The 16,715-nt window shown below is 41.3% G+C and overlaps 1 protein-coding gene across 1 annotated transcript in view; it reads right to left on the reverse strand.

Moving 5' to 3' along the window:
* Window positions 1-16,715, reverse strand: part of LOC101173475 (netrin receptor UNC5D) — a 199,725-nt gene that overhangs the window by 32,227 nt on the left and 150,783 nt on the right. Inside the window, exons 11-12 of the mRNA XM_020706238.2 lie at window positions 16,566-16,650; window positions 8,134-8,305 (exon numbers count right to left, since the gene is read on the reverse strand). Coding sequence (XP_020561897.1) covers window positions 8,134-8,305; window positions 16,566-16,650 — 257 coding nt within the window. The remainder of the gene's footprint in view (window positions 1-8,133; window positions 8,306-16,565; window positions 16,651-16,715) is intronic.

The following is a 16,715-nucleotide window of genomic DNA, read 5'->3' on the forward strand; positions in this document are numbered from 1 at the left end:
GTGGCCGGTAACTTGAGGCGAACACAGGAGGGATTGATAACATGATCAATGGTATAGGGCCCAATGTAGCGGGGAGCCAACTTACGGGAGGTGGCCTGAAGAGGTATGTTCTTGGACGAGAGCCACACCTGTTGTCCCGGTTGGTACGTGGGGCTCACCACCCTGTGGCGGTTGGCGATCTGGCAGTTGCTCTCCTTGGTGCGGAGGAGAGCCGCCCTGGCCTGGTGCCAAACGTCCTGGCAACGCTGGAGATGGAGCTGAACCGAGGGCACTGCCAGATCGAGCTCCTGGGAGGGAAACAAGGGTGGTGAGTAACCCAGTGAGGCCTCGAAAGGCGACATACCTGTGGCGGTGGACGGGTGATTGTTATGGGCGTACTCAACCCAGACAAGGTAGTCCGACCAGTCCCCCTGATTTTGCGCCACCAGACAGCGAAGCATGGCCTCCAACTCTTGGTTGGCCCTCTCGGCCTGTCCATTAGACTGTGGATGATAACCTGACGTGAGACTAGTGGAAGCTCCGAGGGCGGAGCAGAAAGCCCTCCAGACTTGCGATACGAATTGAGGTCCGCGGTCGGACACGATGTCTGAGGGTATCCCATGGTGCCGGAAGACGTGGTCAATGAGAAGGTTAGCAGTTTCTCTGGCAGTAGGCAACTGAACGAGAGGGATGAATTGGGCGGCTTTGGAAAAACGGTCAATGACTGTGAATATTACCGTGTAATCCCGTGAAGGTGGTAGCCCAGTAACGAAGTCAACGGCGATATGCGACCAAGGCCGGCTAGGAGTGGGAAGTGGATGTAGATGACCAACAGGTGGAGAGTTAGAAGCCTTGGCCCTGGCGCAGGTGGAGCAGGCCGCGACATAATCACGTACGTCATTCTCCATAGAAGGCCAAAAAAAACGTCGTTTGAGGAGAAGGAGGGTGCGATGGACCCCTCCGTGGCAGGCGATCTTGGAGGAATGACCCCAAGTGATGACATCAGACCTAAGGCGTTGGGGAACAAACAGGGTACCAGGAGGACAATTAACGGTGGAAGGTTTCTCACCCTGGGCCTGCTGCACTCTGGACTCGATATCCCATGTGAGATTGCCCACGAAACATGAATCGGGTACGATGGTAGGAGATGAAGGGGAGTCTGTGACGTTGTATTTCCGGGAGAGGGCGTCGGGTTTGCCGTTCTTGCTGCCAGGGCGATAGGAAATAGTGAAGTGGAATCTATCAAAAAACAGACACCAACGGGCTTGTCTGGCATTCAAACGTTTGGCTGTGCGTAAATAAGCGAGGTTCTTATGATCTGTCCAAACAATAAACGGTTGTTCTGCCCCCTCCAGCCAGTGGCGCCATTCCTCGAGAGCAAGCTTGATGGCAAGTAGCTCCCTGTTCCCGACATCATAATTCTGCTCCGCGGGGCTGAGTTTTCTGGAGAAGAAGGCACATGGTTTTAGTTTGCCAGAGGGCGTTTCCCGCTGTGATAACACAGCGCCAACCCCGGAGTCCGACGCATCCACCTCGACTATGTATTGTTTGTGGACGTCAGGTTGAATCAGTATGGGAGCAGAAATGAACAGTTCCTTAAGTTTTTTGAAGGCGGCATCAGCGGCAGGATTCCAGACGTAGGGGATTTTGACAGAGGTGAGCTGCGTCAGGGGGGCTGCGATGCTGCTATAGTTCCGGATGAATCTTCTATAAAAATTGGCAAAACCCAAAAACTGCTGCAGTTTTTTGCGAGATACGGGGACCTCCCATTCAGACACGGCCTTTATTTTAGAGGGGTCGGGCCTGATTTTACCTGCCTCTAGAATGTATCCCAAGAATGCTATAGTGTTCACATGAAACTCACATTTCTCCGCTTTCACGAAAAGTTTGTTTTCTAATAGGCGCTCGAGGACCAGGCGGACATGGTGCCGATGTTCGGAGGGATCGCCAGAGTAGATGAGAATATCGTCTAGATAGATGAAAACAAATCGGTTGAGAAAGTCCCGGAGGACATCATTCACGAGACGCTGGAACACAGCGGGGGCGTTGGTGAGGCCGAAGGGCATGACTAAGTACTCGTAATGCCCGAGGGGGGTGGTAAAAGCTGTTTTCCATTCATCTCCCTCGCGAACCCGAACTAGATGGTAAGCATTCCGGAGATCGAGTTTAGTAAATATATTGGACCCTTGGACAGAATCGAAAACGGAGTTGATAAGTGGAAGAGAGTACTTATCCTTTACGGTTATTTGATTGAGTTCCCGATAATCAATACAAGGTCTAAGGGACTGATCTTTCTTTTCAACAAAAAAAAACCCAGCACCGACCGGCGAGGATGAGGGTCGAATGTGACCGAGGGAGAGAGCTTCCTGGATGTAGTTCTCCATGGCGGTCTTCTCGGGACCGGAGAGATTGAATAATCTTCCTTTGGGTAGGGGGGCCCCATCGAGAAGTTCGATAGCGCAATCATAAGGCCTATGGGGTGGTAAAGCACAGGCTTTGGATTTACTAAATACAGCCTTGAGATCATGATAGCAGGTCGGCACCTTAGAAAGATCAATGTCAGGATCTTCCAGAGGATAAGCAGTGGGTGTGGACGGAAGGGCGGAATGTAAGCAGTTGGCCATGCAATAAGTACTCCAATTTACAATGCGGATAGACGACCAGTCAATATGAGGATTATGTAAATGTAACCAAGAGAACCCCAAAATAACAGGGGTCTGAGGGGAGTCAGTAACAAAGAATTGGTGATATTCCCGATGATTACCTGAGGTAAATAACAAGATGGGCTTGGTACGGAGTGTGATTCTAGATAACTGTTTACCCCCTAATCCAGCGGCCTTAACGGGAACGTCAAGAGATTCAACAGGTAATTTGAGTTGACGAACAAGATTAGAATCGATAAAACTGTGTTCAGCACCAGAGTCTATGAGAGCGCTAAGCTCGTGAACGAGGTTAAGATTGGAGATCTTGGCAGGAACAAACAAAAAGGGACTAGAAGAATCTTCCGAAAGATTCCCTTGCAACCTGACTCTTGGCGAGGGAGTACGAGAGCTTAAACGTTTCGAACATTGTGAAACAATGTGACCGGCATCTCCACAATAGAAGCAGAGACCCTCATTACTGCGTTTCTGTCTCTCTTCGGGGGTTAGCTTGGAGTGCCCTACGTGCAATGGTTCGTCAGAAGAATGATTACGTTCAGCCTGACGTTCACGGAGCCGCATGTCTGAGCGAAGAGCGGCAGATACAAGTTCTTCGAAATGGTTGGTTTCTGGTTGGGTACATAGATGGTCTTTAATTTTTTCATTAAGCGACTGATAAAAAATCCCTTTGAGGGCGACGTCGGGCCAGCCGGCTTCGACCGCCAAAATACGGAAGTCTATGATATGATTACTCACTGAACGGTTACCCTGCCTGAGGCTGAGTAACCGCCGAGTGGCTTCTTCCTGTTTTCGCGGCTGGTCAAACACGAGGCAAAATTCACCAATGAACCGGTCAAAGGGGAGGTGAGTGATAGGGTGAGCGGCCAAAAAGGCCTGGGCCCACCGAAGAGCCTTATTGCGGAGCGAATTTACAATGAGAGAGATTTTGCTTTGGTCGGAATGGTAGTACCTGGGTGCCATTTGGAAAATAAGCTGACATTGAAGCAAAAACCCGCTGCAGGCCTCAACCTCTCCGTGGAATGGCTCTGGTTGAAGACGGATGTTTTCAACTGACGGGGAGGAAGTGACGGCCGGAGTGTTGCCGGAAGCAGGAGGCGGAGCAGAGACTGTGGGCCTTGAGGTTTGACCAGTAAACTCATTAAGAGTCCGAGTGATATCTTTGATTCGAGAAACCAGATCCTCTTGAACAGACGTAATGCGAGAGAGTAAGTTAGAATGAAGTCCCAGAAAAATACCTTGTTGAGTAACAGCATGACGGAGCCCTTCCGGGTCAGCTGGGTCGGAAGTATGGCCAGTTCGTTCTGTCATGATCTTGCGAGAGTGACAGACCCAGATGCTGGAACCCGGAAGGAGACTCGGGAGGCGGCGTGTTCGATGGGAAAAGTTTTAATACTTTTCACAGTTGGGAAGGCATTTATGAACAATGGATAATCCCAGGATACTTGGACGACCAGAGGAGGAGGCTGGAGGGTCTTGACGGCAGTAACCGTGATTTCCAAGATGGAGTCAGAGACGAAGCATGGTGAGGCGAGCGGATGATGGACTGCAACCAGGTGAGCTTCTCGTGGGTGAGGTTTCCTGAAGCAGCATAGAAACAAAGTATTAGCGAAGAGCAGACAGGCATGAGGGAAGACTTGAAGTGGCCAGACTAAGCACCGTAGGAACAACAACGAACTGGCGTCGAATAATGATCCAGGGTCTCCTTAAGAGGCTGCAAGGTGATGAGGTGAGCAGAAACAGCTGGTTGCGACAGGTGAAGCTGAAGAGGGGGAGGAGTCTGACAGAGGCACCATGACAGTAAATAGGTTTGCAGCTGTGTGGCATTTGCAGAACCATCTCATGTTTGGGGATTGTCACTAGTGGGGCTCCACTCCTGGGTCTGCCAGTAAATCTGTGTCTTAATGCAAGTCTGCTGATGACACTTTGTGACTCACCAAGTTCTCCTGCAACATCTGAATGTCTACTAGTAACCCGAAGGCACGCTGTGACCAGGTTGCACTGCTCATCCATAAAGAAATGTTGTGTGGTCATGGCTGTTTGAAGGATGAACTTGGAATGACTTACTGGCAAAATCATCTTTTTAGACCTACAGAATTTTGAAAATGTTGAACAACATTGAAATGGTTTTACTTTTAGAATGTTTTGGTTTTGGTTGAAACTAAGTAAAGCACACTGTACACAGAGAGTTCATTATGTGGAAAACTCTAAGTGAGGTGTCTGCCACCCCAAAACAGTGACCTTGCTATCCTGAAAACCTGTGAAGTGAAACAAACATTTATAATACGATATCCACAGCGTTTTAGACCATAACTAACTTATTGTGAGTAGTATATTTAGAACCATTTGGAACCACTGCAGACAGCAGGAGAAAGCTACCTAAATAATGTGCTCTTTTACAAGCTGACACCCAGCATAACAGCCAGGGGGGGTACCATTATTTGATGGATCTTTGCTGGGTTAACAAAGACTTAGCTTCAGCTTTATGTTAACATTAATGCTTGACTGAACATTCTCTTTAAATCCCACATCCCCTCAAACACACAGACATGATCTTGTCTCCTCTGTAATGGTCTTGTTAACAACTCACAGGGAATAGACACAAGGTGACATCTGTTACTATGGACGGAAACAACGGGCTGAGATGTAGGCTGATGCTGTCAAGAGATCCAAATCAACAAATGAGAGTTCCACAGCTTCATGTTATTTAAAAGCAATACCGTGTCACCCACATCTGTCATTGCACAATTGAATAGCACAGTCACTGGAAAATGAACTCCTATGATTGTCCTTCTCACTGCCCCCTATTTAAAATCAACATCATTTTTCCTGATCTCCCAATCAATACTTTCCTTGTCTCACAACTTGGCCTTGTGGTGTAGCCCCACATCTTCTTGCAATTCTCATTATTGACTGACAGCAGCCATGACTCTCCCTGGCCATAACAAGTTTTTTTTCTTTTTTTATTCTTGTTGCCAGACACTGGTGTTATGTTTACGTGGCCTTATGTCCCCCACTGTAGGTATAGAGAAGACAAAGCTGAATTAAACAGCTCATACCCACAAAGCCCCAGAAGTCTTTAAAGGCTGGCACAAAAGCAGCTAAGCATAAATCACAGTAATAACTGCTTACTTCATGAAGCACACATTCAAATCTAACTCAAAAGCAACTATAGTGACTGTCCAGCCCTACTTCTTAGTCCCCTTTGGGTGCCGGTGGAGGCAACAACTAGTTACAGAGAGTTTGTCCAGGCAAAATAGGCATTTGGGGTTTTGGTTCCCTTTTATTGAAGACACACTCAGCGATGCACAAATCTAGCACAATTGTGACCAAATGAAGCGTTATAAACTGTGTGACCTCCCGTCATCCAAAAAACACCAGTGCATTAAGATCTGCACATTTTCATGGTCTCCACAGTGCCCCCATTGACTGACTGGGTCTAGATTGACGTCATGAAATGGGCGGCACCCACAAAGAGCGAAAGGTGGTGCCACAGAGATCCAATCGTCTTACTTCCGGGCAGGAACATTAACTTGCAAAAACAACTTATATTTCCTAAATAAATGTGTGGAAAGGGTTATATAGTATTATATGGATATAATTTAATCAGAAAGGGTTAAGAATAGCGTGATACAGGCCTTTAATGTTTGAGCTGGATCTGTGTACTTGACCATACAAGTACCAGATGTGTACCTTTTAGGCGCACATCTGTGACAGACGTAGGGAGAAGTGTTGAGCATAGATCAACAACGGTACAAATTATTATTTATTTCTACTTGTCTTTAAATCCTTTGCTCTGTTTATCCCATTTAGTCTTTTTTTTGCACTATGGGGCACACCAGATTATAAGGCGCACCGTCATTGAATGGTCTATTTTTGAATTTATGTCATTTATAAGGCACACAAAACTAAAATGTGCATTTTTGAGACAAAAGAGTCAGAGATAAGTGAGTCAATCAGATTTTATTAACCGTGTTCATGATGACTCTAGAACATACTTACAACACACCACGTGTGTTATGTTTGAAGCTTTAGCAATATTAATGTGTTTACCATACTTGAACGTTCCAATTTTGTTTGTAACACATAAAAAACAGACTGATTCCACTAAAACAAACATTACTGTGACTACGCTAACTCCCAAACTTGTTAGTAACACATAAAAAAACCACAGTCCGACACCACTAGCCTTTAGCCACGACTCCGACCAATCACTGCCTACTGACGAGGTCTGGCTCCAGCATGGCGGCGTCCAATTTGCAAAAAAATGACAAATTAATTTACTTAATTTGGTCGAAGCCAGAGGTAAGGCATTTCAATGGGTGACATCACACTCACTCAGCCCAGTTTTCATATACGGTCAATGACCCCTGCAAGAGACCTCAGGTGGACAGACTTGATTTCTGTGCAGGAATCAATCTTTTCTACCATATATATATCTGTGGAATTTCTCTGTCATTCAGGTCATGTTATCACAGGATTCTGGTTCAGGATTTGGATTCACATTGATTCAGGGTAACTTTAATTTAAAAGTAACCCCTTAAAGTCTAATTTCTAATATAAATCAGCAATGGCAGCTGCAGCTGGACTTCAGATAATGTTCTGATTGTGATGAAGTTGTGTTTGGTTGAGGGCAAACTCAGATTCATGCAGGTGCTTTTGGGGCTTCATGAGAACAGCTGCAATATTTAATACATTCTGTTTTATGACTACGTACTAGAAAATAAATAGTCCTATTTTGTCTACAGCTGAATGAGCTGAATAAAAATTATTATAATATTTAAACAAATGAAGATTATTCTGCAGAGAGCAGTTGAATAGGTCTTTTGAAATGTGCATTTTAAAACAGGCTGAGAATTGTTCGTCAGTTGTTAATTTGGAAATTGCCTATAAATGTACAAGAAAACAACTAAATAACAAAAACAGGTCAAATTAATTGCATTTACCTGAATACACACAATAACCTTTTCATATTATTGTTGACTTAATTACACTGAGACATTTTTTAACTGTTTATTTTATGTCTTGAATCATGCAACAGTAAAAACAAATCTAAAAGTTATTAGAAAACAGGTCAAACGGAAGTGAATGTAAACCAAAAGTGAATAAATAGTAACTAAATGTACAACAGTAATCTATGGTAATCAGCAGGGTCTGCACATTATCAGCTGTGACACAGTCATTGCTTACTGAGGATAATTTGACCTCCCGTTTTTTCCATGAACAAAGACAACCTTAACACTTTAAGAATGAAGATCTGCTTTCTTTATTAGGAAAATTTCTCTTTGTTCTTAGTGTTCTCTGATTTGGAAGAGTGCAACTGACAGTTGTCAAGAAAAAAACAGAGCAAACAGAAAGGCTGCAATTAAATTTCTGGTCTGTTTGACACAAAACGTCTGATCTTACTGACATTTCTTAAAAAGAAAAAGAAAGAAAAAGAAATAGCCAAAGTGGGCCAATGTTCAAAGGGCTAAAATGTGTGTGGCCTGCAGCTCACCTCCCATTTACTGTCCTGGGTTTTCCTCCTCAGCTGAATGTTCCAGTTCTCCTTGTCAACCACTGCACAGTGGGGGACGGTCACGGCAGCCGGGCAGAAAAGGTCCAGATTTGAAGGGCCGTATGTCACCTCTGGGCCCAGGAGGATTTCACAGCCTTCCAGAGTTTCAATACTAGACACAGAAAAATGGACAAATAAGAGAGAGCGAATGCAATAAAGGTTCTAAATAGTGCAGAAAAAGTTTCAGCGAAGGAGAGAACATATCATTATTTGACACAGGACTCACACACTGAGATTAAACCTAAATACAGCTCAGTACCTTTAACGTGTGATTGAAAGCATTTATCACACAACACAAAAAAAGGTTCTATATTTATATTTCAATCAGTATACATGATATAAAAGTCAGACATCAGTGGTACATGCGTGAAAAGTCAATTAGACATACAAAGCTATATGTGTAACGGTCATGGAAAGCCACAAATTTGCGTATGCATCTTGCAAAAATCACGGCTGCATAAGATTTACATAATAGTTGCTTATAAATTACTTACAAAAATTGGTAAACTGCGTAATTCTCAATCGATCAAAATTCTGAACAGCACAAAACGGAGTTTACATAAAGACCCTTCGGCAGAACCCTCGACAGACATGACAAATGTCAAACACAAGCAACAACCATTAATTTTACACATGTATTACCGAAGAATGAAATTTCCTTAGTGGAAAATGCGCAAAATGTTCGTAGTGGCTGTTTGACATGGCCTTAAAGTGAAAAAGTTACAATGATTCAACAGCGAGTTTGAGAGTCCTCATAAAAAGCAGTTTACTAAGAACAGAAGTTGCCTAAACATTATTGCTCTGGTGTTTGGTCCACATTGAAGGAAAACCAAAGGGATCTTGACAGAGAAGAACAATCTCTAAACAAAGCTCTATGAGATGTTATACTTCCAGATGTGAGGTGGTTGCTTTGTTATCAAACAGGTTTGCTTTTAACCAATAAGGTGCTGCAGATCCTTCTTAAACTAAATATGTTTACATTAGTTGCAAACAACTATTCTCAATATTTTTAAATGACTAAACAATTTATGTAGGTTTAAAACAGTTTTAAAAGTTAAACTTTTTTAAAGCAGGATCTTTTGCTCAAATTGTTGAAAAGAATTTAAAAAAGAAATTTCAAACCAATTCTGTCCCAAATCCTTTACCATTTGTACATTAGATCACAGATCATCATTCGCATTATGTTATTAGAAATGGCTGATAATTTCAAACCATTTATTTTCTAAATTTTATATCTTCTATGTCAAGGGATTCTATTAATGCAAGTCACAAAGTTTTTTTTAATCAGGATTACTTTGAATACTTGTATGATATGTTTTAGAAAATTGTTTACCTGAATCCATCAATTTAAGGCTTTATCCTCATTTTATTGTAATGTTACCCCATATTTTGTTCAACCTGTTCTTATCTTTTCATTTCTAACCTTAGATTTCGATTTCTGCAACTATCCTACCCATCATCAAATCATTTTTTTTATCATTTATTCACGGGGGTATTCACACCCCTGTAAAATTTATTTACAGGGGTGTAAAACATCCGGCCCGCTAGATGGTTTAATATGGCCCACTCAGTAAGAGTAAAAATTATAAGGATGTTTAAAAAAAAAGCACATCTCTGTTGCGAGTTTTTTTTTTTTTTTTTTTTTTTTTTAAGAAATAGCCAAAATGCGCAATTCCGCCACTAGGGGAGCAAAGGAAAAGCAAAACAGGTGAAACAGCATATCTCTGCATGTGCGAAAAGCGAAACCTAACAGCTCTGCTTCTGGGTAAGATGCAGTCTACAGGTCGCAGTGCTCGGAGAATATAACATTCAGCACCACTATAAGACTCACCATAAAAAAAAAGTTTTACCATTTGCAGGGGAAGTTAAGAAAAGAAAAGATTTACCAACTGGACTTAGAAAACAACCGTCTGCATTTACTGCAGCCGTGATAACAGTGATGGAGCAGAGACAGCTACCTTATTGAAAAAAAGTTGGTGCAAACATCCAAATTATTTTCGGATGGTAAACCTATGAAAAAATGCTGAAGGCTGCAGGGGTCTTGTGCCCCAAAAAGCAGTCGACCTTTGCTAACATAAGTCTGTCAAGGATTACAATTCCAGATACAACATCTCTGAGGAGACTTGGGCACCAAATTAAGGAATCCAGTCATTTTTGGTCGCTTTTGATAAAACCACCAACATCATAGATATTGCACAGCTCTGTATATTTATTAAATTTGTTTATTAATCCCACGAATGGGAAATTTCCTTGTCACAGTAGCATGGAGTTTGGCACAAGTATGTACAGACAGTAATTAACAAATACACATTTTAGAAAGAATATTTACAAAAATAACAGTGTTCTGAAATAATAAAACAGGGATTAGGGATCTTATTAGAGGTGTTGAAGAGACCATCACAGCGGAGTTCCTTCAATTGGATCCTATGATGGACCGACAACAGCTGATGACATACCGGTAGTCATTTATTTCCGTAGCCCCCTCTTGAGATTATTATTGGATTGTTTCAGTGTCAGATGTAAAATACTCAGTCTGTATAAACATGAATAAACCAATATTTCAATATGTTTTTAAAGTGAAATGCATTTTATTTGAGATCCATTGGCCTGAATGAATGAATGAATGAATGAATGAATGAATGAATGAATGAATGAATGAATGAATGAATGAATGAATGAATGTGTAATAATAAGTGACTATGCTACCATGTTGTTTGAGGCATTTTTCCAACTGAGAAAAACAAAACAAAAACAAGGTTGCAGATAACAAGCTGACCATAGGTTATTTTGCTTTTATGTCACTGGTCCGGCCCACCTGAGATCAAACGGCTTGAATGTGGCCCTGAACCAAAAGGAGTTTGACACCCCTGCTTTAATACACATCTTACCTCCACATACCTGGTATGTCAAAAAGTTCATATTTTTTTGTTGAGATATTTTTTTTTAAAGATTTTTAGCAGGATATCGGAATTTAAAGCTGCTTCTGTCTCGAATACTCCTTTCAAAGTGAACCCTCTTCGGGTTAAGCTAACTATGCCACATTTTCCCAATTAAAGCCTTAACATCTAATCTGAAGTGTCTGCGGTGGGGCCATGTGGTCTTCAGCCACTTCCCCACGCCTTCAGATTCTGTCCTGGTGACCTTGCAACAACCCCTCACTGGTGGTTTCTTTTTAAAATTCCTCTTATCATAATGATGAAGGGCTTCTGGAGATCTGCAATGAGATACGTTATTTAAAGTGAATATTAACTCACTCCTCAAGAACTGCGGGAGCTGTGCAAAGTGGCAGGTTGGGTCAGAAGTGGAGACGGCAGGCTTAATGAATGCGAACATTAGCAGTATTCCATTACCGTTACATTTCTTTGCCTGCAGAACCCCCACCTGTTTGGCCCACTGTGCTTTTGACACTCTGCAAGGTAATGCAAATATTTAATGAGTTGCACAGATACATTCATCAACTGGGGATCTGAAACTAAAGTCACTGCAACAGCCTGTAACAGCAACTGAGACTGGAACATGAAGAGATAATCAAACATGGCATTAATTCAGAACGACATGCCATGCTTTTTTGTTTAATTAAGGATTATTACTGATAGTTTAAAACAAAACAAAGCCCATCAAAGTTTAATGCTATTTCAGTGCCTTAGGAAATATTGCATTTGATTTGGTCAGGTGTCATGTTCCAGGTTCATGTGTGTTACTGTTTGTTTGTTCCAGGTTCATGTGTGTTACTGTTTGTTTGTTCCTTTTTTTGTACAGCTTTTCAGTTGGGTAAGACTGTTCCAGTGGTGGTCTGTGAGCAGGTGCAGCTCAAGACCTGATTACCTGATTGTCAGAAAGCCATGGGGATTGGAACAGGAGCCCATTTAAACACTTGCTGCCTCCAGTTGCACCTTTCCTTTTGCTTCACTACATCAACCAACATCAACCCAAAGTCTGCTTTTTTAAAGAATTTTGTAAAAACTTTACGGGTTAACTTTTTTTTCCCCGTGATAAAATGAGAACTTTAGTAAAGGTACGTAACCTGCTATGTTGACCTCATATTATTCTGATTTGAGTTAAAAGTTTAAAGTTCAAGAAGGTGTAGACTATGTCAATTTGATGTATGATTTATTGATGTATGCATGTATTTATTTATTTATTTCAGTGTGCAGGATTGGGGCACCTTGGAGGTTGTGTTGGCCTTGCTCACTCTGAAACAAAAAAACATAGACTAATGCTACGTTCACACCAGGTATGTGACGCGTTAAAAGCACTTTTCAAATGCACGTTTGGCATGGTGTTCACACTGGACGACCTGTTACTAGCGCATGTCCACCACCTACAGTTGGAGGAGGCTTGGTATAAAATGTCAAAGTGATGCAAATCTTGGTTCAGGCTTTTTCTTTCACAGCTCTATTTCGATATATTAAAGCTTTGGAGTCAGAATTCTGGCTGGGCAAATACAGCAATAATTAATTTCTCTTCCATGATACATTTTAAAATGGTACTTCTTTGAATAAGAAGTGATCCCAATTGTTCAGAATTACTGATAAACGACCCAAAGGGTTGACAAAATCGCAGAAGGAAAATGAAGGAATTTATTTAAGCTCAAACACTTTAGGAGCAGTTTGGAATAGCACAGAGGAAAAATTAGAAAATGAGGACACAGCTCATATTGACATATTGAATAATCAATATGACATATTTTGGATAATTCAAGAGTAAACTAAGAAATGTGTTACTTAAGGACCCACTCTGATCATCTTTTGATATATTGTAAAGGCATTCCCAGCGTGCTTTTGATTATGATTTTAGCTCAAATAAAAAACCCTGTGTTTTTAGGTCATAGTTTCTGCAAAGCGGCAGTAGCTCTTTAGAAATTCACCTCTGAATTGATATGTAATGTTTTCAGTTTAAAGTAGATCCTAAAGTAAGTAGATCCTCTTAACCTGAGTTTGAGTCTTATAAAGTTTGCAAATCTAAAGACAAATGTCGCTGTCACTGGAAGAGCATACAGGTCTGTGAATGTCATAACGTCCTGCTGGATGACAGTATGACACACAACAAATAACAAAGATGGCTGATAAGATAAACTCTTGAAAAATTGGCCCAACGTGAATACTGTTAGATTTTAGTCTGAACATTTCACAGGTGGATGAACCAGAGGGGAACGTCAACAATCTAGGCGGACATATCAGAATCTATTATGGTTAAAAAATACGGAGCTTTTAAAAACCTCCTGCTACTACTGCTAAATACATTTCAGTGACACAGACTTAGAAATAACAGGGTTAAAAAAAGAGATCTGTTGCATATAACAAGAGCGTCTGTACATGGTCTATAAAGATATAATTGGAAATGGCATTACCTGGGTGAACCCGGCCTTCGCCCAACAATAGCTGGGATAGGCTCCAGCAGCCCAGTGACACCAAAAGGGATTCAGTTGCTTCAGAAAATGCATGCATTATGTTATCACATGCTTTTCTACATTCATGAAGGCCCAAAGCACTTTAAAGACACCGGCCCTATTTATTCATGCACTGATACCAAAGCTGCTACGCAAGGCCCAAGTACATTTTAACAGACAGGCTAGCTGAGTGAAAACTAAACCTACAACTTTCCAACCAGGGGCTGGTAGCTCTACTTCTGTCCCACTGCTGCACCAGAATGGATTTTAGACTTATTTTAAACTCAGTAATTCCCCCTTTCCACCTTTGTTTACATCTTGTATCAGTGGGATTTCCACAGAGCTGTCATTTTCTTTCTTCAATGTGAGACTTTACTTGGTCTATTCCTCTTTTTTCCCCCCTTTGCTTACAAGAAACAGTGTGAAGAAGCAGTGACACTTCAAAGGAACCTGGAAAGCACTGCAGCTCTCTGCAGGGATGAGGATGCAAATCCACCTCTTTGAGAGAAGCTCTGTCAGTCCAAGGGGTCATTATCTAGATGTGATCAGAATTCTTAATATACGAGTTGCTGAGATGAAAGGCCGCATGAGACATCTTTTCTGCCATCAGTGCAGTGCACTCCATTCATCACTCGATACACGACCGTTTGAACAGGCTTTCCAGGTTGTGACTCCCTCCCAGACTGACACCAAGAGGAGTACATAACTGCATATTGACTCTCGGAGTACTAGGGATAAAAATAACAATGAAGGACAGGAGGTTTCCTGGGTTTCATTTTTTTCCACAGTGAAATGAATAAATTCAGATGAGTAAGTCAAGAACTTATGTGTCTTTTTCAGCTTTATGGCACAAATCTGTCCTACAGCAACTAAACAAAGAAAAGAATTAACTGCAGATTCTTGACTCTAAATGGCTGAAAAATAAACACGTCATTAAAACTGAAGGACCTCCAGGGTAAATGTAATAGTCATTGTCTGTCCGACTGCCATATGTCTCTTCAAAAAGTCTGCAACAATTCCCACTATGATCTAGTAAGAGATCCCAGTCTAAAACTAAAATGGGTTGGCTTTACTCATCATTGTTTTAAACTTTCTACAAAAACTTGAAATGTGTCAGTTTAACTTTTATTAAATTAATTATCTTCTTTTTATCAATTGTGCACTTACTGTTCACACCTCACGAGGCTTGTAAACAATCCTTCATTTTCCAAAATATATTAGTCCTGGGTTGCTGGAACTTTTAACAGAAACTGTTGGGTAGAGGCTATACACTCCTTTTCACACCAAAAGCTATGTTTACACCGCGCTCAGCAACGCGCCTTCAAGGAGCCACTTCCAACGAAAATTGAATGTAAACGCCTGTATATGTGCGTTTCAGGCGTCCGCTTTCAAAACTTCAAATGCACCGCCATTGAACTTGCTGTCCAACTGTAGGTGGCTGCGATGTAGTACTATTGGGTAGTACTGTGTTAACACCATTGGCCAACTTCCTGTTCAAGAACCTGCATTTAATATTCTAAATATGAAATAGTTGATAACACATGACTTCCTTTCAAAATAAAAGAATCATATCAATGCAGCAAATGGTGGTGTGATGTCAGCAGTGATAAAAAATAACAACAAAACTATACAGTTTGTTTTATTGTTGTTGGTGCATCTCTTACTGACTTCAAACTGATTTTATGAGGTAAATGATGCTTGAAAATTTGTCAAAATCTTCGGCGTTGGTAATCTACTCAGCTGCACCCCTGGATGGATTGTTGGAGCATTGTGGGTACTGTAGTCAGGAGGCAGGTGGAGTGATATGAACAGTATTTAAACTGTTTGTGAATGAGTAAAAAAAAAAAGTACAGTTTTCTGTCTGTTTTGTTTCCTTTGATGTGCCGTATAGTCTGAAAAATCCATTACTTTTGACAATTAAAAGCATTTTATTTTTCTTCAACCAGAGAGCCACAAAGGAGGGGTCATAAAAGCCACATTTGGCTCCAGAGCCTCAGGTTGCGGACCCGTGGTTTAGGGAAATTAATTGTGGTTGAAATAAATGTGAAATTAAACAAAGGACAGAGGTGAAATGTTTTAATAAATTAAATATTTCTGTGAATAATTGTTTCTTTTGAGTAAAAGGCTTAAGTAGGTGGGAGTGGCCAGAAGTGGTATATAAGGCAGGGAGAGAGAGAGAGTGGAGAGAGGAACAGGCAGAAGAAGTGCCAGTCTGAAGCCAAAACACAAAAGAGGAGATTTGTTCTGAAGTCAGACAAATATTCAAAGGGCTATGAAGAACCTATTGGATTTTTCTTTTCGCTGTGTGTCGTTTTTACCCTCATCCCTGCTTTACTTTTGTGCATGCCCCAAAGACTTTATTAAAAGAAAAAACCCTATGAAATCTTTCCTGGCTTGCCTACAAGTTTTTTTATGTATTTTCTGGACTTCTTAAGAAAACCAGCGACTACAGATACAAGCTTTTTTAAACAGCATTTTTTCATCTGCTTCTGATACACAAAAATTTGAAGAAAGAAATACTCAGAAATGCACTTTTAAGGTTAGTTTTCTTTATATAAGTCCTCCATCACTAGAAAAATGCCACAAGAACATGTTAAAAACACCAAAAACAGCATTTTCATTGGAGTAGGGCTTTAGAAAAACAGCCATATTAACTTCATTAAATGGCTAAAATGTCGGACAAATCATCCTGTCAGATCTGCACCCCCCATCAAACTGCAAGACACTCAGCAAGGCGAGAAGTTCTCAGAGTTTCTCAGCACATGTTATGACTCACATTTTTTAAGTTTAGTCTTGTTTTCAGACATTATTGAAAAAACATGAAAAAAGCTTAACTTTTTTTCTTTTTAAATCAAACAGGAAGAATGGACCAAATAGTAAACAACACAAAAAACAGCTAAGAGTTAAACATCAGATTAATGACATAAAAAAAGTATGAAGGACAGATTATAAAAAACTATATTTGGGTAAACTTGAGGCTCACCTTGACTCTCCCTGATTGATCACCATGTACACCTCGCAGGACATATATTCAGCCACAGCTCCATGAGGTACCAGCAGACTGACTCCTGAAAAACACACAGCGTTGTGTCAGAATGAACAGCAGCAGCCAGACAACTCCTGATGAAATGAG

Source organism: Oryzias latipes, chromosome 9, assembly GCF_002234675.1.
Source record: "Oryzias latipes chromosome 9, ASM223467v1".
In the NCBI taxonomy this organism is placed as follows: domain Eukaryota; kingdom Metazoa; phylum Chordata; class Actinopteri; order Beloniformes; family Adrianichthyidae; genus Oryzias; species Oryzias latipes.